Source organism: Zophobas morio, unplaced genomic scaffold (assembly GCF_036711695.1).
Source record: "Zophobas morio isolate AGI-343-1 ecotype UQ-CSIRO unplaced genomic scaffold, CSIRO_AGI_Zmor_V1 ptg000008l, whole genome shotgun sequence".
NCBI classification, from domain to species: domain Eukaryota; kingdom Metazoa; phylum Arthropoda; class Insecta; order Coleoptera; family Tenebrionidae; genus Zophobas; species Zophobas morio.
In genome coordinates, this window is record NW_026972113.1 from 3,026,709 (window position 1) to 3,051,695 (window position 24,987).

The 24,987-nt window shown below is 36.9% G+C and overlaps 2 protein-coding genes across 13 annotated transcripts in view; one reads left to right on the top strand and one right to left on the bottom strand.

Annotated features, from left to right (window-relative positions):
- Bru3 (bruno 3) overlaps nt 1-24,987 on the top strand; it is a 388,759-nt gene that overhangs the window by 274,142 nt on the left and 89,630 nt on the right. The window lies entirely within an intron of this gene.
- Nucleotides 3,268-4,166, bottom strand: LOC135124741 (tetraspanin-16-like). 4 transcript variants are annotated; one of them, XM_064049951.1, is made up of 5 exons: nt 4,074-4,166; nt 3,869-4,017; nt 3,656-3,820; nt 3,402-3,611; nt 3,268-3,352 (listed from the first exon to the last, which is right to left on the bottom strand). In XM_064049951.1, exons 1-5 carry the CDS (start codon nt 4,126-4,128, stop codon nt 3,296-3,298), a joined length of 636 nt encoding a protein of 211 aa, XP_063906021.1. In that variant the 5' UTR covers nt 4,129-4,166; the 3' UTR covers nt 3,268-3,295. The 4 variants fall into 4 exon arrangements, with proteins under 4 accessions (XP_063906021.1, XP_063906020.1, XP_063906019.1 ...); XM_064049950.1 differs by having other exon boundaries at nt 3,402-3,605; nt 3,869-4,030; XM_064049949.1 differs by having other exon boundaries at nt 3,869-4,030.

The window sequence follows — 24,987 nt, forward strand, 5'->3', positions numbered from 1 at the left end:
TTTTTTTGAGTCACTCTGTATATGCAAATCCAAAAAATATGAATGGAGTGATAAATGACAAGTACAGCCTCATCATATTTTGTACATTTTAGATATGATTTATTCGGCAAACTTTCGAGCTGACGTCATCAAGTTTTTGGAGGGGATAAGCAAATATATTTTGACTAAACATTTATTATGCTCTTTATGACCTTAAAACATCTGCAAGATTTCAGAGCATTCGGTTTTGTAGTTCCTGATTAAATCAATAAAATATATTTACGCATTCATTAATTTTTTTGAGTCTCCCTGTATATGCAAATCCAAAAAATATGAATGGAGTGATAGATCACAAGTACAGGCTCATCATATTTTGTACATTTTAGATATGATTTATTCCACAAACTTTTGAGCTGACGTCATCAAGTTTTTGGAGGGGATAAGCAAATATTTTTTGACTAAAGATTTATGATGCTCTTTATAGCCTTAAAACATCTGCAACATTTCAAAGCATTCTGGTTAGCAGATTAAAAATTAAATTTCAAAATGTTGTTTTATAATTTTGATTTTTTTTCCAAAAATCTGGACGTTTCGGGTGAAAAGTCGATTCAGAGTTGTAAACTACATGTATAGGACTATGTTATTTTATGCAATTGAAAACCCATTTACTATGTACAATTTTGAAGTGACGTCATCGCATTAGTGGTGGGGATGATTAGACAAATTTTGGTTAGCGTTTTACCATCTACATGATATTCTTAATATAACTACAAAATTTCACAACAATCGGTCCAGTACTTTCGGAGATTATCTGTCTAATAAAAATCCGGGACGGCAGACGGACAGACGGACAGACGGACAGACGGACAGACGGACAGACGGACAGACGGACGGACAGACGGACAGACGGACAGACAGACGGAAATGGGAGACCTATTTCTTCGTCTTCTAGGGGTCATGAAGGATCGAGAAAACGTAAAAGTAGAGAGTCGGCCGACGGACTCGATTACAATACTTCCTTTGCTTACGCTCGGGAAGTAAAAAGATGCAATTTTGGTGAAAGTCGTGTTCTTTTCGAAAATAACAGGCCTTAAACTCGGTTTCTAGCTGAAAATTGTCATGTCAAGTTCCAAATTTTAATATTTCGTTTTTATTTATTGGCTTGCGTCAGAAGTAAGCTCATTACACTAATTGGTTATTACGACAACCAGTTACAAACGAAATTTCATCAACAAAGCTCCTTAGTGAAAACGGGTTTGACCGCTTAGGTAAAAAGAAGTGCGAATTTACGAAAACTCTGTTTACACGAAATCTTTAAATTGAATTTTCCCAATTACTCGGAGCTTACCTGTGCTAATTAGTTCGTTTTTCGCATTCACACTCTGCTTGGTGGTAACTAATTAAATCAAGAACCAGAGAGCAAGCGAACCATATTTTTGCTTAAATTTAAAATCCATCCATAAATTAATGGGATTACTGCTGAAACGAATACAAAATAGAACGTAACCCACACTCAAATAAACGTAAATTTATATTTCGATAAAACTAAATGATAACGTATATTCGAAATGGAATAGCGGAGTATGTAATTTTTCAAATTCGATTAATTCCATCACGGTTACTGAATTATTAAATGCATCAGTACGCTCGTAAAACACATCGCTTTCATTTCTTGAATATTTAAAATGTGTTTAGCTTCAACTTTCCTAATCACCTGCGACTTGAATTGGCCTTGTAATCACCTTTACACGAAAATCCACCTCCCCGACTCATTCACAGCTTTATTTTAAACGTGCCAGAACTTTCACCACCCCCTTTAAAGTTTGCATAAGTTAGGGTTCAGTCATTACCATAGCAGCAATTAGCGAACGAGAGCTGAATGTAAACTAGCCGAGAAGGCCTTTGAAGCAACCGTCGCAATTAGAACATAAAAGATAATATGACAGGAAAAAAGCCAACGACACAGAAATAATAAAGAATGCCTGGATTAATGGCGCTTGCTTTATCAGCCGAGATGGGGTTGTATAGGCATTAAGTGCTCACTATTCTGTGCTTTCCCTTTTCGGCGTCTTTGAACTCAGCGCAGGTCTTAAATGTACTTGTTGACTCTATCAACAGATTTGCTCTCAATTTCGATAAGCCCAGAAAGTTTCAGGTCATCCACCGGTACAAAACCCGCTAGTTTGTGGTTTAGGGTTTACAGTGGTCAAATTAATTCAGCGCATTAATGTTTTTACTACATAGTAACTGTAATTTGAGTGAGAGGACTGTAAACGTTTAAACTCGGGCACAGCAGGAATTAAAATTTTATGTAATATATTTTATATCTGCCAGACTGTATTAAAACGGCATGATATCTCGTTAACTAACCTACGTACATTGACTAAATTAAAACTTGCAACGACGTTAATGTAAAATTTGAGTGCGATCAGGACGCGTTGCACGCTTAAGCTGGGTTCAAAAAATGATTTTATCGCCGTTTTTCATCTCTTACGTTTTTACTTTATTGTTTGTAAGATCTGCACCGAGGTTAATTCGCTTTGCTCTTTCCGCCTTTGTACCATAATTTGGTCCATGAAAGTTTGTTCGAAAGTTTGTTCGGTTGTTAACCGCTGCAATTTCGTGTCAATAACGTCGTATTATCCGAGACCTTGTTTTTGTCGAGAGGATCTAAAATTTAACGGTTTATCGAGGGTCGAGTTTGAGTTATTGGCCGACGTTAATGTGATAGCGTCGTATTTTGCCTATACCCTCATTAGACACCCCTAAGACAATATTGTCCTTAAGTTAATAAATCCCCATCTAGAAGTATAATGTTTACGGTCGTATTCCGGTGGCAACTTAATGATATTTTGTGACGTTCATTAAGTGTGTTTGTTCCTGAACCACTCCCGCTTCCACAACACATAACCTAACCTATCGTGACGTAATCACGCCCTATTCACGCGTATTTCTAACCTGAACGACGTTTGTTTTTCCTGTGGCAATTACACGAATTGAGAAAGAAAGTGTACATTCAACTCGAACAGTAATAACCGGCGAAATGTTGACAGAGTGACGATCGTCGAATTCATAGTTTTCTTGTTTGCTTTTTTTTGGGAGGACTCCAGAGAAAAAGGCGGAAAGTTCTCTAGGGCTTCATTTCATTAGAGGGATTTGCATTTATATGAGTTTAATTGTTTGGGGATTCAACGCAATATCGAGCAGACTTAAACAAAATTCATAATTCACGAATATTGCTCGCCTCTTTTCTGATATTTTACGTAATCAGTCAGCAATTAAAGATGTGTCCTTTTTGTTTTATTTGTTGGAAGTTTCATACGAGATCGTCACCCCATATAGTTAATATGGCAATCACAAGAGCACTGACGTACTATAACCACTAATTAATCGTATGAACACAGAACTGCTTCAGAGCTTACTTTGAGGAAAGAAGAAACTAAGAAAATGATCGCACGTACTAATTCGTGGTATTCTCGAGCTTCTTGAAGTTTTTGATGACACCCAATTTCGAAGGGTTTTGTACATTTTGTGTTTGTGCTAAAACCGCAACAACTTGGAGGGTATCCAAGTAAAAGGGGATCGAATTTCTCCTCGTAGTCATTGTAGCTGTTGACTCCACAGCACTGCAACTACGTGAAAACGTAGAACTTATTTATTGTTAAGTGTACACTACCTTTAGTTCTATCTTTTGAAAGCGTTGTGCATATTTGTCTTCTTCTTCATCAAACAATGTCTGCAGTTCTGCTTTACGCTCCGTCGACTCCTCATAAGGCAAAGTAATGCGAACAATTATGGCAAGAATTTGCACAATACAAGTCACAAATAGTAAACAAATTGACTAAAAATACTGTTCTAATTAAAATATGGGTGAGGCTTTTTACCGTACTAGATACACCAGACATTTCTCACCATATCCAGTTCCATATAGCCCTAATGCTGCGTTTACCACAGATATGACACCAGTGCTAAGTCTTATCGTGTGGGTTACAAAGTCAGAATCAACCTCTTCGTCCACTAGTCCCCATATCAAAATCCCTGCACCATACAGCTACAAACTGATTAATTAGTTCACTCACTCAAAAATAGCCTACCATCAGAATTGAGTAACAACAGTATATTATCTGTTTCGAATATTTTGAGGCACATTTCAAAAATCCCATAATTTTTCAGTAATGTAATGACACTCAGTTGTAAGTCAGTCAAACTAATGTCATTTCCTCTACCTACTCGACTATGAACAAATAATTATTTGAAATATATCTCAACATTCACAGAAATGTGTAATTAGCTAACTTACTGTTATAGTTTCTCTCGGAACAGATTGGAATATAAAGCAGCAAACGCAATTAGAGAACTCATTCGAAAGCGCATATTTCGTTTCATGTCCGGTTAATTTTGAATTCGAGTTACATGAGTTTGCAGTTTTCCGGATTTTGCAAACAAATGACATTTTATGCTGTTTGGACGGACAGAGGCGCAGTATGCGGCATGTAGTTGCGTCTATGAATCTTCACGTTATTGCGTTTTAATGAATTTCTCATAAAGGACGCAAAAATAAAGAAACGTTATATGTATCAATATTACTCCATTTGAGTTAATTAATACTTTTAGATGAAATTTTTCTTGCTTGGTGAACAATTTAACGTTACTTTGGAATTTGGCTGAACCTTTTCTAAATCTATTTTGTCGAGTATATGTGAACTCTGGCGGAAATTACCTTCAAGGGTCTTCCAGTTGACATTTATGAAGAGGTTAATTCCTTTTGCCTCTAAAACTGCTTTGAAATTATAAGTTGTAGTAGTTTACTGACTATGTAAAAATGTTGTTTATTGAAGGACTAACTTGGAAGACATTAACAATAATAATAATAATAATGAAACTAATGATGACGTCGAAGGAACGTCTAATTCAAAAATCTGGTTATTTTAAGACACATTTATTGATCCCCGTGTGGGATAATTTTAATACTATGGATAATAAATACGGCAACAAGAATAATTGGAAATTAATTAGCTGTTTTGAAACTGTATGATTTTTTTAAAGAACCCTCATCATTTCGTAATGTGAAAGCTCAAATCCGAAAAAAGAGATAATTATATAAATAAAATAAAGGAATTTTCTAATAATTGTAAATTTAAAACATTGAACCAAATCCCACCTGTAACGTAATTCTCGTTAATTAACATTTATAGACATTGTGGTAAACTTGTGACACTAATGAAAACGAATGACTTTACACTCCCCTTAAACAAATTAACTTTATAATTTTGTACTAGGTATCAATTTCAATTAAGACTAGATTCAACTGAGTATAAAGAATTAATTAAAAAGAGCGTGGTAAATACGATTTAGAATCCACCTTGACACAGAAGCTTTGCTATGCACGTGCATGTGCTTCTCATAGTTGAATATATTGTTGCGTTGAACGGGTTTTTAAAATCGGCGTGGGTAAAACTTAACAATTTCACGACTTCCGCTTCCAGGCTTTTCTTTATCGAACGCCGCTCGACCGCCGTCATCGACAATGAGTCATTATAGCCATACATACCAGAACCCATAGACATCGTACCCGGCCGGCATATAGGTTTCTTTCGTAACAATATAAATATTATGTACAGTGGCGGCTCGTCCAATGAGTCAATTGGTCAATCACCGCCCAAAACGTCAAAAATTACGAACTCTAAATGTCATCGGTAATTAAAAAAAAAAAGAACTCTCAAAGCTGAAAATAAGGTAAATTTTAACACACGATTAGAACAGTGGTTGGTTTTTACCGAAAATAAATGTTGTAGAAATCAAAAAAGAAAAATCTAAACACGTTAAGCCCTACTTGCGCGACATAAATTATGTGACTGGATATAAGAGAGAGAGATAGAACCAGATCTCTTTTAAGGGATGCAGCGGCCGCTTTGATTTAGGTTGTAACAATATTTCATAGAATATATTCAGATTTATAGCCGGAGTGATATTTAAGAAATTCAGATGTGATTTTAATTCAATGTAACAATTTATTGTTTAAAAAATTTATCGAGGTAATTTGGTCTCTAAAATCTCCCGGCACCTCGTAAGAAAAAGCAGCGAAACGTAGTGATTTATCTCTTTATAGTGCAACATTATATGTAATCACTTTGTCGAGTATTGATTTCCTCTCACGGTTTACGGTCGATTAGTTCGAACTCTCGGTCCAAAAACGGCATACGCACCTCGCTTTTATCGCATATTGTGTCTGTCCCGTGTTTAACGCATATATGGAGACCGTGTTAACACATCCAAACCGTTGGTTGATCATTGTTCCAAATGTTTAGTGGACCGTATTGCCGTTTAAAATTCACTTTACGAAACGCAAACCCTTACGCCGTCCCCGACTCGAATTTTACTTCAAATTAAATTTAATGTTTCTGCTGCTTTGACTGCGTATCTTTCACAATGCATGAAAAAGGCAAAGCTTTATGAAGTAATAAAATCACGGACCGGATTGTTTTTGAATTTTCCACCTGGAATTTGCCTGCTTATGCGTGGAATGCTCGCTCCGTCCATTTGTCGTCTGACAAATTCTTCTTGCATTTATTTATTCTGACGTGTTCTCGGAGCGTTCGGTAAGAGAGAAAACGATGATTTGAATTACTTGGTATGATTTAGAGTTTCAAGTTATCCGGATCGTCTGTCAGACTGTGTCTAGAACTTGCAATCCTTGCAACAAGAGATGGGACTAATTCGAGGAACTCTTAAGGGAGAAGGTCGCGGAATTATGGCTGGGACTGCGATCCTCGCAGAGGACTAATCCTGTCAAAGTCCCTCGTCTGGATTTATTAACATAGATATGAGCATCAGTGTACGTTTGGATTTCGATTCATCATATTTCTGTCTAGAAATCTGGTGTTCGTCACGACGCCGTCTCGTTTGTCTCGGTGAATCCAACTCGCTCCTCTTTATTCAATTTACATGCAAATGTACCCACCTCGGGTGCCACTTCCTTTTCCTACAACTTTCGACTCGTATCAGACATTGACAGATTTTAAACTGGATTTATCCAATAATCTTAACAAATCCGACGAAAACCTAAGTAAAGAGTGGACTATGATACCTAGATCAATACTTAGGTACTGCTAGTTTATAATTACACGTAGTACCTCAGGTCGTGTGATGGCTCCTTTAAAAAAAATGTATCGATTAAACGGATGTCCCTTTGTGTTTACTTATCCTTCAATATGTCGATATCAAGCGTTCATGTTGGCTCGTAATTACATAGTTTAATGAAATTGGTATCTAAATAAACTTTTTCTGTGAGGTCGCTCTAGATTCGATGATATGAAATGGACTTTTAGTAAAAACTCTTTTCGCTATGTGGTCAGTTCAAATACAAAAAATATATTCAGTGACGATAAAGTAACAAGCATAAATAAATAAACGAATATTATTTGAGCTTTTATAATGAAACGTCGGCTAATTCCTCTCGTTCATCATGAATTTTTATCAGTGTTATTTCATTTTTACTACGTTTGCCCTTCCACGTCGGAAAAGACGACTCACTTTCTCTTTACATAAATAACCCAAGGGCATGGATAATTATGAAAGAATGTTATCACAGTTTTAAAAAGTACGTTGCTTAGTAACACCACGACGCGCAGCGTTCGAAGGGGTGTTACCAGAGTAACGTGTCTGAAGAAGTTGCAATAAATTTGTAAGTTAGTTATCATCACTGATGGTGGGTTCAGGATTTTTTTAACAGCTTTAATTTAATTTAAACCATGTGTAACCACGGCTTCTGTGCACTTAAATTTAATTTCCATGTTTGGAACCCCATTGTCCCAAAATTATACTGTTTGCGGAAACTGCACAAACCCAGCGGAATCGATAGTTTCAATTGTTTGTGCAATTAATGCACCTACTTCCACGATTTCCAAATGATTAACCAACCCATTTAATAATTTACCCGTCAAAGAACCAAGTTTTGCAATCAAAGATTCAATAGAATTCATTAATCACACGAGAAGCTGTTTTGCAAGGCGTTATTTCGTTCAGTGTGAGGTTGTTTTTTAAGAATATGTGTTCAGTTAACGAGTATTAGTCAGTCATTTCATCGGACAATTTTTTCAACGACACGAAGTAAGAGACAACTTATGATCTTCGTTATTTCAGTTTTTTTTACAATCTATGCTTATATAGCTTCGCTAGGTCATTGTTTTCGACGGAAACTGGCAGGTTAGAATTTTAGTGAATCCTCCAAAACTTTTGTAGAAAAAATATGTTTAGCGCTAGTGTTAACAAATTGATCGAATGAATAAATCAAAATATTTACATCCACTCGCACAGATAAACAGATTAGCGTTGATGATAATGATAATGAAAGAACACACGACACATACAAGTAAATAGTTAGATCTAAACACATGATATCATGATGCTAATATACTTGGGGACTAAAAAAGGTGTTTCTGTTTTGGTTGTTTTTGTCATTTGCGTTAGTTCTTTTTATATCGCTTTGTAGTTATTTTCTGTCCGACACTTTTGTAGTTTGCTCGGATACCTTTATATCCAAGCTAACTCTTTTAGAATCCTATAAAAGTACGTACGACCCTCTCTATAATTAAATCCGTGTATCGTTCCTTCCCTCGGTCCCTTCGAACCTCTAGACACAGGAAGCAAAATCAGATTCCTCTACATTATTCAGTCGGCGGTTGAGGAGATGATCTGAGCAATGATGGCGAAGACGAGATGAATGGCGGGTCATACACTTAACTCAGCACGGAGAATGTATCGTTTCACGTTGGCCGTTTCCTTCATACGTTGGGCATCCATTATTAAAAGGTTTTTCTTCTATCTCAGCAACGTTATTTTTCTAACATTTTAAGAGTCTTTTTGTGTAAACTTGTCTTCGTGTAAAAGCATATGCCCCGAATGCAATTTTCCCCGTGAAATATTCCCATACACACAGAACGTCTGAGTGCAAGACAGCCGCAATAGGTCTCAATTTTATGTTTACGACGAACAAACTAAGATAAATTATAGGCCTTTGCCCTGATAACTACCGAAACCGTAAGGTTCCGTACTGTGTAACACAAAGCCGTTATGATACCACAAAAATTTTCTTTCTCTTTTATTGCCAGTTGTTGAAATTGAAAAAGATTTGTCTGCTCTTGGCGTAAGCAAAATATTAACATTTATCGATTCGGGTGACCTTTGGTCAGGTCCAGCGGCTTTATTCTTGGAGATATCATCCTTAAGAGCGGCAGAAGGATTTGTTGCAAGGGAGAGCTTAAATCAAGCACGGTGTTCTGATTTATACGTATCAAACGTCGCGCTTCGGTGAATTTGCGGGTTCAGGTGATTTGAATTCGTTCGGAACAAAAAAGATATGTGTTATATTTTAGTGATTTCATTCTTTGAACTTCAAAAAAATCGTTTGATCTCGGTGGAATCCCATTTATATTTGCTGTATAGAACTCTGATGTATTATTTATTTATACTGAGAGCTTACGGCTCGAATGGGTTCGACGTTATCTAGCGGTATTTATCCTTGCCGCAGTTTCATCAAACACCCGAGAGAAACATCATGAAATCACTAATACGGTTTAAAATTCTCCAACTGCCCACACTTTCAGCGCGTACGATGGAAAAAAGAACTTTTGCAAAGCTGCAATTAATAATTTTATATGACTTGGAGCTTCCATAAAACCAGTACGACCGAAATAAGTCTTTACGACACACGTTCCGCCCTTTAATGAACTTCCGCACTAAAAAAAGTAATTTTCGTGTCGAATTCGTCACCACCATAACGATAAACGAAATTGTAAAAGCGACTCTTCAAATAAATTTTATTGTTGATGCGAAGTAAAAAAATTCAACGACGCAATACGCACGTATGGCCGCCGTTGTGCGCCGCCACTGATGTTAATCAATGTCATAATACGTGCGAGGAAATGAGACCTTCCTAACAAGACAGAGACTAATGGTGTTGTCTGGTGAGGATTGTGGATTTTAGACCTGCCGTCCTTCGCATGATAGCACTTTAATGTTAATTATGTTTAAGTTTTCCATTGTGCGAAGCGGTTTAAGTGAATAATGGACCAACGTCACGACCAGGACAATTAAAAAGGCTTTAAAATTCGCGTCTGATAATCCTTTTCTTTATTTAACGTCATTGTTGAGGTACAACAAAACATGGATACATGTCGCCGACCCGTTGTGATGATTAATGCTTCCCGCCATCTGTAGGACTTAATGTAGATTATGTTGCCGTATCATCGTGCAGGATGATATATTGTCACTGGAATTATGGAACTGTCGGCGGGCACAATTACTTCTCTGGACTGCTGGACCAAGACACTTTGTTCTTTAGATTTAATGACATTTACTGTATTACTGGGCTGCCTTTAGGGGCCCTATTTCTAAGCTCAAATTTCACGATATCTACGCAATGCGTGTCTTATGACGTAATTGACACATAAAAACGACACGAAAATTGATGAAATATGAATTAAAAACACACATGAAACGAAAACATAGTATAATAAAATGTTATTGTAATTAATTCTACAATGTGTTTTATGACGTAAACAAACAGATGCTAGAATTTATTTATTCCATCAAAAAATAGCTAAACACAAGTTCCAACTAGGCAGCAGCCTAGGAATAGGAATAGAGTGTTCATTGCGGATGCTGGTCTTATCGCCAACTTATTTCCCTTCACTTCTGAGGTAAGCGACAATGAGAATTGGGTTGCTACTTATATTCTGGCCGACACCCAACAAATTCTCATTGTCGCTTACAACAGAAGCGAAGAGAAATAAGTGGACGATAAGACCAACATCTGCACTGAACACTCTATTCCTATTCTTAAATATTCCCATACTCAAAAGTTTGTAAAACTTTAAAACCATTGCTCAGCATACTGTTACCATGATCGGTGAATAAAATCGACGTGGGTAAACTCAACAATTAATTTCTCGGTAACTCCAATTCCGGCGCAACTTGATTGGCTTCTTTCAACATTCGCTGGACTCGACTCGACTCAATAATAATCGTTCCCGAAGGTGGCCTCTAATTAAACCCTTTTGGATGTTCCGTGATCGAGGTCTTTCTCGAATACCTATTGCGACTTGCGTTTCCAGGCTTCGCCGCACATATTAGAAAACCTATAGGGGCTACGTATCGGTTTATTTCGTAGCAATACAAATTTTTCAAATCTGTTGAATCCGAAACGACCGCTTGCTCTTTGAATTGTCTCATGATTAACTTTCTCATTACTTAAATCTATCATAATTTTCTCGATAACTCCAAATTCAGAACTGAAAAATGTACCTGAATATATTGTTCAATGTACAGAAAATCGCGACATCACTTTTAATTTACAAAAACTAATAAATAAAAGTGTCAGTGTGCCTGAATTATACAAAAAATGTTGCATAAAATACAAGCATTGGGAAAGCTCTACTTCCCCTAGCTTCCGTTAAATTCACATTTTAATAAAACTGAATGTAGTAGATAGCGCAACAACGCGATTTGGTAGAATAAACGTTTATTTTATTATATGTTAATGTACGGTTTGGACAATACGTTTATACTGTAATGAAATAAATGCGCCCCCAGCGTTTATATTGGATTTATCTTCAAATTTTATTCAACGTAAACAAAATTATTTATTCGGTAAGCAATCTATAATTAATTAACGTGGTTTTACCTTCTAAGTAATGAATCATTTTAAAATACATAACCACTTTCCTGTTGTCGATGATTTCCAACATGGTGCATCAGAAATACCGGGTGATTTTTTTATTTGAAACACTTTCACACTCTTTTATTATTCTCATTTTTCGCTTTTCAATAATTGTATCCATTGATTGTTTAAAATACCCGGATGAGACCGGGTTTCATCAAAAGCAAATCAAAAACATCACACGGTACTTTCATTGCACTAATGGTACCAAAACGTATATTATTGTTACGAAATAAACCCATACGCCACCCCGCTACGACGCCAATGGGTTTTCTAATATATGCGGAGATGATGGGTGACTCCAGAAAAAGCCTAGAAGCGATGACGGCGACCGCTCGAGAAGTACTAAGAAATAAATTGTTCAGTTAACTTTGTAAAAGCTGTTACAATTAAAAAATTATTTTCATGAACTAAATATTAAATACTAACCATTTTACTTTACTGACAATAACTATCGATGGATCATTTCGAACTGATGAAGCAAACAATTCATCTGACCTGGCCCACTATAAATATTAAATTGTGTGAAATGTACATAAAATATGTGTTTTATCGAATATCCGTTTATAATGCATTTATGTTAATGTATATGTGTACACGGTACAATTTAAACAAGCAATAAAGTTATTGCACCAAATAATAATTACTTACAATATGAGAGGAGTAAAAAGCATTATTATAATACGAGTGGTTCATTCGCGTTTCGAGTTGTATAATAATATTTGTAACACAAACATAATAACGCATTAGCTCACGTACAACATAGAAATTTTTTCTACGATGTTTCTCCGTGCCAAAAAATACATACATTAATTTGTAAAATGTAAGCAGAGCTGTCGTTGGTAATAATAATTGACGTTACAAGTGGGATAACGACATTGTGACCTACGAGTGTGAAATTTGCTCGTAATGAGGCACACTGGACTGCCCACACACGACGACTGTAATGTCATGCCCACGCTTCGGGAACAAAACGCCTTCAAATTTTATATAAAATTAATTAAAATAAACGCAAATAAAAATGTTTGTTTTAAGAACCAATGAAAATAAGTCGGAGATAGTCGCACGCTATAAACTTTACCAAAAATAAACGAATTTGACTTTTAATATTTAATCAACGTTTATCCAACCAGTCTGTTGCGTGGGGCGTCATCCCTAGTTTTTGTCGAAATAAAACTCTAGAGTATGAAACATTATTAAGTTTTAGAATGTTTCTCTAACGTATATTTTTTGTTGCAGGTAAGTTGTTCAATTCCCAGCTGCGTTGCCCCGGTAAGCACCCATAACCATTTGCGGCGCACAGATTTCGGATAATTTCCTGCGTGTAACAATCTTTCCTCTCTGTATGTGTCGCGACGCTGTCAGAATATTCTAGCGAAATATTAGACAATTTCACGCAAACAACCCCCTTAACCGGTAACCCAAAATTTAATCTGACATTTTAGGTAGTCGGTGTGCTTTATGAAGGCGGCTTTTCTGCCGTAATGATTTTCTGCTACACTCACGACGACAAAGAGAAAAAACGTATCCCAAACAAGCAATCTCGACGAGTCCAACAAACAGCGAGACATCCCGAAGGTCTATAATCATTAAAACTCCGATATAGAAGAGACCGCACTGATATGAAACGCTCGCAAGCTATAAAGCAGTTAAGTATTCAGTGACGTCACGTACTTACACAGATCCGAGATTATGTTAAGCCCAAATGACGCAAGTTAGGATAAACCTAAAACTTAAATTGTACTGGCTCACACTTTATTTACATCCGAAATTAGGGAGGCCTCTGCGTTACGACGTAAAATGTTGAACATAACGTATTTTATTCATGAACGGTAGGGAATATTAATAGCTCGCCGAAATTGTTTAATAAAAAACTCGAACGACAATTAAGTTTAAATTGCGAGCTGAATTCGACAGGCCGGCCTGTTTTTACTGCGGGATTTTCGAATGCTCTACGGTTTCATTATCGATAATCTACTAGTGCGGGATGTGGTATTTCAGGAACATTTTTACACTGTAATTATGTTATATTTCTATTAGTTCTGTTCAGACGGGAACACGGTGAAAGCACTAAATATCTGCTGCAAAATTTAATAAAAACACAATTTTTACTTACATTTCTCGACAAATTAATACCTAATAAAAATTTAAAAATTTCACAAATGGATCAAAATGACTTGCAACGTTCTTGCGCCAGTGACAAGTAGCGCAAAATTTCCATGGAAATGTTGCTCTGTTTTATGATATGGCAGATTCGAATCGATATCTATTGATAAAAATCGACAAAGAACATCGAAGACTTTTATTTCACGCTCCAATAATCCAATTTCGTAAGAGAATTTACCAGAAATATGGACACTGCTTTGGAAATTGTTTCAAGTAAATTTTTAAACTTCAGTTTAAACAAAACTGTTACTGTATACCTAAGTATGATAAATTTACAATGGACAGTTAGACATTTTTGATTTTTTATAACTGTTTAATGAATTCAGCACCGATTGTTTAAAATTAATGTTCTTCAATGTCTGGAACAAGAAATAATCTAAAGGTGTCAAATCAGGGGATCGAGATCCATATGGTCTACGTGGAAACTAATTAAACGGTCGTTATAAAATTCTCTTAGGAAATCCAAACTGTTTGAGCTGTTGCGCCGTCGTGCTGAAAATGTCCTTCTGCAATTCTTCAGAATCAAGCTGGTCGATAAATTCCTGAATCAACCTATTATTTTTTATAAAACCGGTGCATTGTAAAAAATTTCAAACATGAACGAAAAGCATTCACCCTGTATCTTTGTATAATTGTCAAACATACATAAAAGAAATACAAAATTAATCAAACGTAGTTGAATCGAACATATTTTCATTAAAACTATGTATATTTAAATTAATTATATTAAATTTAACATAAACTCATTAAACTGTCAAAGCGTTAAATATAATTAGAGACAATAACAACAACAATCCTTCCAATTAAAATAGTATAATACCAAAATTAATTGGATTGTCGACGTAACAAAAACTGAAAGTTATATTTTAATCAATACTAAAACATTTTCTGAAAATTTCTTTCGCTTGTTATTATTACTTATTCAGTTTAATTAGTAGCATCATTCATCAATAAGTAAATATGGCCACCTTTATCGAGAAATAACTGGTATATAGGGTGAATCAAAAACACGAAAATTTTCGAAACTTCCTAATAGAATGTCAGTCAACGGTTGCCCTTGGTTCGTCCCGGCGCCTCCGCCAAAATTCCTCCGCTTTAAACTCCCCCGAAACTTGCTCATTTTCAAACCTAAAAGATAAAGTAACACATAATTAGGTACAATTCAGTCTTTCTCGCAGCTGTTCTCGATTCCTACCTTAACCAGAACAATGGAGACCATTTCTATCCTAATTCTGGATTTGCGGCGTTTCAGCTGCCTAAACCACTCAGAACTCATGAATTAATCATCGAGAGATGTTGTGGCTTATTCGCGCAATTGTGGCAAGCGGTAGGGTGACGGTGAGAGAACGTTCGCACGTCTTCGGAATAGATAGAAATGTCCCATAAAAGCAGAGCTCGCAATGTAAACCTTTCAGTGGACGAAGAGCGCGCACATACTTACACACACACATACATAAAGGGGATTTTAATGCTGCGTCGCACATACGAAATCGCATTCACTTGTAAAAATAAAACTCGAATGAAAACTGAGGAAAATGGAGGTCATTTCAGATGCAGTAAAAACGGATTTTTCGAAAGGCGTAAACTGCAAAACGCGCAGAAATTAATTCTTTACTTTATGGCCGGATTGTGTAGAACGCCATTTATAGAGGTTTTATAGGTCTGCAGTGTTCAATTACTGAACATGTCTAAGAAAGGCGGGCTCGTATTAAATTAGCTCCATTGAGAAGAACTACAACTGGTAAGGGAACCAACTACCTACAAAATTTATACATAATTAATTATTATTTGGGGTCTGTAAAGTATGCTTTCGCCCACGTGGTGGCAGCTACATTATCAATTACTTGCGCGGAAGCGACAACTGTGCGTGACCTCAACTTATAAGAAAGTTTCCCTATAGGAAAACAAACATCTATTCCCCCTCTACTAACTATCAGCGCTACCACGTGCAACTACGGTAGCTATCACAAAGATATGCCTATATGCAACTGTAGGTTCAATTGTATCAACAATATATTTGATGTTTAGTGATAACTTGTGTAACGGGGACAATTTACCGTTGATAAGTTTGATCATTCAGTTACTGCCAAAAATCACACTACGAACTTACTCGTGGAATCTTTTAATGCCGTCTAGGTTTAAAATACCAACGAACACAACCAGAGAGTCATGTTTTTTTGTTTTCCACTTGATCGAATTTATACAAATTCGCGCTCCTTTTATTTCCGATGAGATTACCACAACAGAATTCAATTTTCTTGTCGCTGTCATAAATTAAATTCTTTTTCAAGAAGCCGATGAGTTTCCAAGTGCCAATTTCCACCATCATCTCTTCTTCTAGTTTAGGTTTGTCAACTTTTTCTATTCTCAGTTGGATAATGTTAATCACGAAACCGACGAACACTTGATGCGTCGTTCTACCTCTATCATCTATCTCATTTTTGGATTGTTATTTCCTCGGCGAATTTTATTGTTTTTTCTTTCCTCCCACGACTTGGACCTGAGGGAGGCAACTGCGATACTTAGTTTTAATTATAGCCAGACACAACTGTGCACTCGTCTGACGTTTATTGGCTACTTCTTTCGTCATCGTGAGGGCTGCGTGCTTGCACTAGAGCGGACAAAATTTCCCCAGTGGCTCCCGATCGTTTACCAATTTCCACTAGAACCACGCTTTTTATACGTTATGTGCACTTATAAGTTTTAATAAGCAAGGAGTATTAAACCGCTGAAGCCATTCTCTTCCGATCATATTAAACACAAAGTGTTATTATCGGTAGCGGTAGCTTATGTGGTAATATTTCCTGAATAATGGCTGGTTCAAGGATAGCGTTTCCGTTCCTTATTTATAGAGCCATAATAGTGCCGTGTTTTTGAACTAATCTTCCTAAAACGTTCGAATTTATATGAATATGAAAATTCTTTCTTTTTTAGTTGAAAAACGCGAGGAATCGCTACACTATTAGCTGTTTGTTAATGTATGCCATAAATTTGGTTGTTTTACGCATACCTCGAGGATATCGTCGCAAGAAATGTTCTCCAGTTAAAAAGTACAATGATCTAAACGAGAAAACAGCATTTGAATTGAATGCCATGTACACGAACTTGCTGTTTTGTTATCCAGATGCAGTTCCAAGATACAAGAGGCTATCTGTCGAGTGGGTAATTATAATACGCTGATGAGGATGTTAGCTCTAATTGGAACTTTCACTCCCTGTGCTTGCGTGTCAAATTCAAACAACCGTTAAAATCCCGAATCGAGCTGAAGTTTGCCTTGCTCGAATCATCTCAGGTACGAAACACGTCAGCAGACAAAGGCAATAGTGTAGATATATGACCACACATTCAGCAACAACTAACAATTTGTTGGCATGCCATACATATCATCCCGGTCTGGCAAGGAATATAACCGAAACTTCGGTTTCCAAAATCCAATTTGATTTATAAACAGGAGAAAAAAGCGAGCCTCGCCGAGGTTGTTTGCGGATTGGAGAAATTATTCCGGTCGTGTTTGATGCATTGGCGCCATAAATACATACATCAACGGAACCGTATTAACGGATAAAGGTAATCGGGTTGCCGTGCTACACCCTCTCGACAAATATTTAATGCCGAATGTCTATCTGTCTACATAAAAATGCCACGTGAGTTATGCCCTCTTCCGATTCGGGAATTCCTGCCGTTAACTCGTCGATTCGAAGATCGATTTGTTTTTCTCATCGACAACGGCGTCCGTGAAATATTAAACCGCGACCCCATGACCTGTTTGCTCATCATTAGTAAACATACTCGACTCTCTGATGCATTGTTTACGTTGCAGATAACATGGGGGCTGTTATTAAAAACATATACGCTGAAAAATAGACAACATTACGGGGTCGATGGGGGCAAATATGCTCGTAATTGTTGAAAGATTCGCGATACTGATAAACAAAAATAAATCCGGTTGAATTGTTCAAATGAGCGCTTGATGGAACAAATGGACCGAGGTTTGTATACGCAGTTTTTAACTGATGAAACAGCAGGGCGGAAATTAATATATGTATGAACACCGGTCAACAAAAGAACTTTTTTTTCACGCTAGTAAAATTATGATTGTTCGGCAATACATTCAGTAACAAACCCGATAATTTTTGCAACTGAATTAGTAAATATCTACAACGTTTTCATCATATGTTGAGATTTAATAATGGCGAAAGGGATCAGACATCTGTTAAACAAATTTTGATCGAAAGATCAAGGGGACTATGTGAAACTGACCAAAGAAATCCCAGCATGTGATAATCATATATCTAATAAAAAAACTGTCAGGTGTGGGATTGGAACCCACGCTTCCTTTTGAGAATCAGAGCTGGCTACACTTAGATGTTTTATTTATAAATATGTACTTTTGTACTAAGCTATAATATGAGGGGATAGTCGAGATAGAACTCGAGTCTGCGCAAAAGGGGGTCAGATCGACAACCACAACGCGGTGACAAACGTGCGATAAAAAGTAGTGGGGCTCCTAGCTCAGGTCAAATGGGGTCAAACTGAGCTAGAAGCCCCACTATACAACTAATACGGTTTTAGGTCATTTTTAGTTTTTATAAGTATTTCACGAAAGATAAATTCATAAAGGACCGTTGCGGTTTCAGAAAAAAGAACGCGAATGAGTGCATCTCATTACAGCGTACGCTAGCACAAACCGAACAGAGATATTACAAAGTAAAGCTTGTTTTTAATTTGTGTAAAAATTTTAATTATGCCTGCTACAATTTAGAAAATGAAAGCGAAAAACAAAATACTTTACAAACACGGTGGAAGAGATTAAAGGTGTATAAAGCCCGCATTTCTCCTTCATTTAATCTAGAAAATGAAAAACGAAAAAGTTAACATGTCACCATCGCAACGTCCTCGTAAATTAAAGCTGCAAAATCGAAATTCAACCGCACGTCTCCTCCAAGTCCCGAGAAATTCCATTAATCCGTTAATTAATTAAAGAACTCCTTACAATCTCGCGGATTATCTAAAGACGACGAAGAAGAAAGTAAAGAAAGCAATCGCGTCACCTAAGCCCCCGGAGATTCGCATTCATTTATTGCTTTTTCATTACCTGCTTGCTTATAAATTATTCCATTGCGACCTACGTTGATAAAGCAATAATGTTGGCACAGATGCGCCTGTCGCTTTTGTTGTCGAGCAAAGTATCCATAAAAAAAGAGTTCGAGATGTGGCGAATATAAAGATAAATAAGATATACCTATAAAAGATACTCGAGTTTCCGCGGATGTATTTTGTAATAAATTTTAACTCGAAGAAACCCCAATAAAATTGCGAGTACTATCTATCACCGATTCTTTATTGTAGTTTTACTTTGTAGTACGTGCTTTGTTAGGACGGATCCGGGCAACTTTGATTTTACGACTTTATGCGGCAAATTATGACACGGAAGAATTACAGTACACCTATTCGGAATCAAATTTGAAAGTACAATGACGACGCTTCGAAATTTCTTTATTGTTCTTTAGAGCTCGCACGCGGAAGTGTAAAGACACATCTTTACGTAAAAAGGGTTAGCTCTCCTCTGATCGTTCAGAACCAAAATATATACGCCAGAATCTTATTACTGTGTTCGGTTTCGAGTGTTCTGTGTAATAGTATCCAATTTCTATTCTAATGACGCTTTTACATTTGAGAAGTCTTGTCGGCATAACATCAAGACTCTTTCCTTTTGTGATGTTTATGAACTTGTTTGAATACGTTCGCACTCGGAATCTAAAACAAAGTAAGAACCGGTTTCGTTACACTTGTCGCAGCGGGATTACAATACCTGTTTTGTGCATACTACTCTCGTTTGTCCTAATTTATCATCTTGACACTGTTAACTCCGGCACCGTTGTCGTAACTCGCGAATTTTTCGGCAGTCAGTAAAAGGTGTGGCGATATTTTAGATAAAATCCGTCGATAGTTAAATAAAGGTCTGAAAGGATAACAGATAAAGCCGGAGCAAGACACAATAGGATGTGGCTAGAGAGAGTGCCAAATCCTCAGACACACACTATTTCCGATTGAATTCCTCAGAAGATAAGAAAAATGTGCGTTGTTTTCCATTCCCGTATTGGGAATAGTTGAACCTTCTTCTCTTTTAAAGTTACTGTAGCTTTTACCGATAAGTTAGCGGTTTCGTTCTTGAGTAAAAGTGTGTTCGTTGTTTTGTGGTTAACAAACTTTACGGGATCTGCTAAATATTTGCTAGTGTACAAAAGTGTAGTTTAGCTGCATGGAATTAATTAAATTTACAATTAACTCGGCAATGGCACTGCTACAATTGACACATGCAAGTGACCCACACGCTTACTAACTAAATTTTAATTGAAACTTCCAACATTTCGGAATTAGCTTTGATAATTTGCTTTTACTTTGATACGTGTGACAGTTAAGCCGCGTTAGAGAAAAACATACCTGTCACCCTTAAACACTAAATTTCGTAACGTTAACGTACATTGCAGACGAAGACAAAAACGAGCACAAAACTTGATATATTCAAGTACCTCCAAAGTAAATTAATTACGTCATCAAGTGCGTCCTAATTAGAGATTAAAGAGAAGTCCTTTTTTGCGTGTACACTAAATTCGAACTGTTCGCAATTACATGATTAAAGTGACATAAGCATGAAATTAACGGTAGCGAGAATGAAGATTAATGCTTTGGCGAGGATGAAATTAAAAAATTTTGAATGGCACACACAAAGTTTGAGGAGAGCGCTTCGGAAGTTGGAGCATCCCTGTAAATTGATATTACTCACTTCGAGACATAATTGATTAGAGAAGGCAAGTTTTAATATAATTTATGTCATAATAATTAGCGAGTGGTCGAGTGTACGTTGAACGGAGCGAACTCACACAACACCTGCTCCCGACACTTGATTGTTACGCTACCCGTAATAAACCATTTCGATACCGCGTCTGGACTTTCATTACGAACCGCATAAATCTAGGTTTACTGCTCCGCTGCGAAAAATAATGACGTTTAACTGAAAACAACGACCATAGCTGTCTCATTGCTAAACATACACTCGCCAAGTTTCGATTTATCGGCACATTGTAGCACTCCGCTGAGTACTAAGGAGAATCGCATATTAATCGTAAGCGGAAGTCCAAGGCAATACGTAGATTATTCTGGGAATAAACTTGCCCTGTGCCGTGCAAACGTGCTGTTAGTAACATTATTGTTCAAACCGTCTAATAATAATAATAATAGTGATTTCACTGGGAAAAGCGACAGTTCCTAAACGATAAAACCATGTCAACAAGGAATGAAAGGTTAAGTAAATTTTGAGTTTCCAAAACAACACGTAGCGAAATTAGTTGTGTTTTCCGAGAGCCTGATAAATCCTCGCATGAATCGTAATTATGATGTAATAGCGTTACTAAGTTTTGCTAAACTTGGAGGCTAGATCTTCCATTTGGGCTACAAGTTAGAGTTACCGCCCCCAAGTCTAGGTTTATACATCTTTTAAATCAATTCAGCGCTCAGTGCGTTGAAGCGGGCCGAAAAGCCTACTGCTGGGAGTGTTAAACTCCAATTACTCCTCGGGGACGGCACGATGTTGCCGGCACCGGAGCTTTTGAGATAAACGCCACTTTGAAGTGCGTTACCGAACTTTAACTAACACTTCTAAACCTATTAAACTAACTGTAGCACTTCATAAAAAATGTAATTTCATGTCTCCAACTTTCCCAAGGACTGTTTTAATCACGACCGGGATATGCCACACAAGTTTTAATACGGGAATATTCATAAATCGGAAAACGCAAGAAGTGTCTTCCGGTTGCTAATTTTAGAAGCGACTGACCAAGTTTTCTAACTCGAGTTACAATTTGTTGTTCTTATGTTTATGCGGATATTGCATTTGCATGCTCCGACTTTCCCGAAACGCCAAGGGGATGATTTGCAACAAGATGGTTTAATTTAGATGCGAGATACAATGTATAGCAGAACTGGCTCATTGCTTGCTTTGTAACACAAAATATCTAATACAATGCTATTCAAGAAACCTAACTGTGGATGTGCACAACGTAATGATAGCGATAAGAGTAATCCCCCGGAAAAGTACAAATAGCACTCCAAACAAACTGTTTAGACTATTTAACCGCTCGTTAAACTAGATAGTTGTATTTTACACAAGCTATGTATTGTCTCTCTTGACCAAACTTAAAAGCAGCTGGGAATTATTCTGCGGCAAGGAAAGAACGCACAATACAAGAGATGCTGTTATTGAAATTAACTCTGTTGCCATTGTCTAACCCGAAGAGCTAATTAATACGTAATCCCACTGTACGCTTTGATAGAATTACTCGCAGAATTACCTACTTATCTGATGGAATTTTTGGAATTCTCGGTATTGTTTGGCGCACACTGGAATTAAGGCAGTTATTGAAAGTAATTGGAATGTTCTGGAATTCGCAGGAAATTCGCCGTGTTGAATGAAACTTGCAAACATTGTCAATAGCAGTGAAAAAGAAATATAGACGAACATCAAGGTCGGGCGTTTACATGAACACTAATCAAACGTTGGAAATTTTCATACAAAATCATAAAAAAACGAAAATTTGTGTATTTTCTAAGGAATTAGTAAAATTTCAGATTCTTGTTGAAAGGTAGAGTTTGTGTACTGCGCGAGCCGTGCTTTGTGTATTTTAATTGGTAAACAGCTTGTCGCGAGTTAAATTAGGTAAACGATAGCATTCGCTGCAACAGTTTGAATTTTGCTTGATTTTAATTAACGAGTTTGACCCGTTTGACGTGCACTGCGTTTCGTCCCAACTTCAAAAAAACTTTTGCTACTTTGGTGGTGTTTGTCGATCGGCGGGTGGTACTCGCTTTGAGATTCTGCTGCTTATACAAATTGCCTTTCGAATGCCTGTCGAGATTTAATTACAAGCCGATGTCAAGAAAAATCCATAATTCCAGCGACAACCTGTCGTGGCCATTGATTGCGTGTGAGACTGGGTCTTGTTTGACACGACGGGTGTACTTAATTGAACCGTCGAGAGAGAGTGTCGAGCCTCGGCGCATTTGAACAACAATACTGCGGTGTCTAAATCATAAATATGCAACCGCTGCGTAGACAATTGAGCCATAAAATAGCGACTGATTGCAATTTCCATAAGTGAAGGTAATTTATTCGCGCCAGATGCAAATCAGTTCGATGGAGACATTACGATAGACATAATAACATAAATCAAAACGCCGCATGAGGAAAAACGAGGTCGAAATTGTAAAATTCCTCCTTCCTCGGGGAATTGTTCTCGTCGGGAAAGCTGACTCTTTAAAAAACTCCGCCACAAATGTGAGTAACTACTCTTTTATGCCTTATTAAGTCGCACGAGATGCAATAAAAAACTCGAATCGAATTATATTTTTCTTTCATATCTTTCTGCGAGAACAAATCATAATAAAAGCATCATTACGCCGAGAGATATGAAGTTTAAGTTTCAGGATATAAAATCTTAGACAGCTTTATTTCCTCTTACGGTATACTAATGGTCTCCGAAGAACTTATCTTTTTTACTTCGATTTCCTGCAATTGAGGATTTTAAAAGGAATGTCAAGGATATTAAAATTTATTATGCGATATTTTAGCATTCAGATAATGCTTAGCCGCTGTGGACTTTCTTGTAAACATCTTTATACTAAAGATTGTCAAAATGAAATAGTGTCCTTCGAAATACCATTTTCGAGCATTTATAAAAATTAAGTACACAGCTTAACGCCCAAGAACGCTACGCCCGCTCAATGTCATATTAAACAAAGTGGAACTGGAACAGCGGCGATGATGCAGAGCTAACGAACTACCTCCACATTAAAGAGATTAAGTTGTCTACTACATACCGTGCACCTTAGAATTTATTTAGCACGGAATAAGTCGGGCCAAATTTGTTATGATGCTTACGATACATTATTTCCTTATTTACTTTTTGTAACTGAACTGAACATCACTGATATATTATTAGCAGTACATCTACAGTCTAAAATAGGTGGCTAGATCGCGGTTATTCAGTTTAAACATAAGTACCGGTGCAGTACTACCTACTTAGGTAAAGAAATGTTCAGATGAGAAGACGTTTGTACAATTCTTATTTTATTATTAAAAAATTAAGGCGGATTCATAAACTACGAGTACACGAGTATATTATTTTATAAAACTTGGACAACTTTTACTACGCAGAACGAAGTGGGGACGTCATCAAATTATGCACGCTATTGTGTCTTCTTCAAAGAGTTTATTATCAACCCTTAAATTTACATCGGACCATCGAATCGACAATGAATTACTTCCACACTACGGTTCTAGTTTAAAATTTAATAAAAAAAAGCTTTGTATTAAAGTTTGTTTTCAGGATTGAAGCTTTCGTGAATGGAGTCGCTAATAGGCTGCGGATTTATTTTCGTCTCTGGCTGACGACAACACTTGGATACTCTTTCAGAGGATTACATGCAACATGACTGCAATGAAACTAGCACGTCACAAGCTCGGGCCGGCTAATTAATTAGCTCCATTCATCGGAAAGAACAAATGTAGCCCTCTCGGTGTCGTTACGCTCCTACGGATTCAATTTGTTCGGATACGGCGACGGGAGGGCGATTTGAATGAAACAAAATTGGCCATTCCTGTATCCACATGACTGCAGATATAAACCTCTTTATTATCTAAGATTGAAATTAAGAAATTTGCTTGTTATATCTCAAGGAAAATCACGGCAGTTACTTGAGGTAATAGAGAATTAGAGAGTTTTTAAAGGAGTCGTGCGGCTTCATTCACTGCGGAATTCTATTTTTTCTTGTGAAAATATTTGCTTTTGTTACCGTTATGAAAGAGCAGTAAAAGTACTTTTACATTTCTACTAAAACCTTGTTACTGCACCTTACCGTTAAAATTTTTCAGGCGTAACGCTTTTATACTCGTCGTATTTAGTTCTGTTTACATTTTACAATGCCTCATATTCAGATGTTGAGTTAACAGAGTCATTGCTCGTTTTACGATTCCACGAGGCAAATGAGGTTGTTCGTAGGTGAGCGATTTTCGCCCAAGTTTTTCGTTCGGACCGAATATGAGAAACGAACGCAGCGTAATAAAC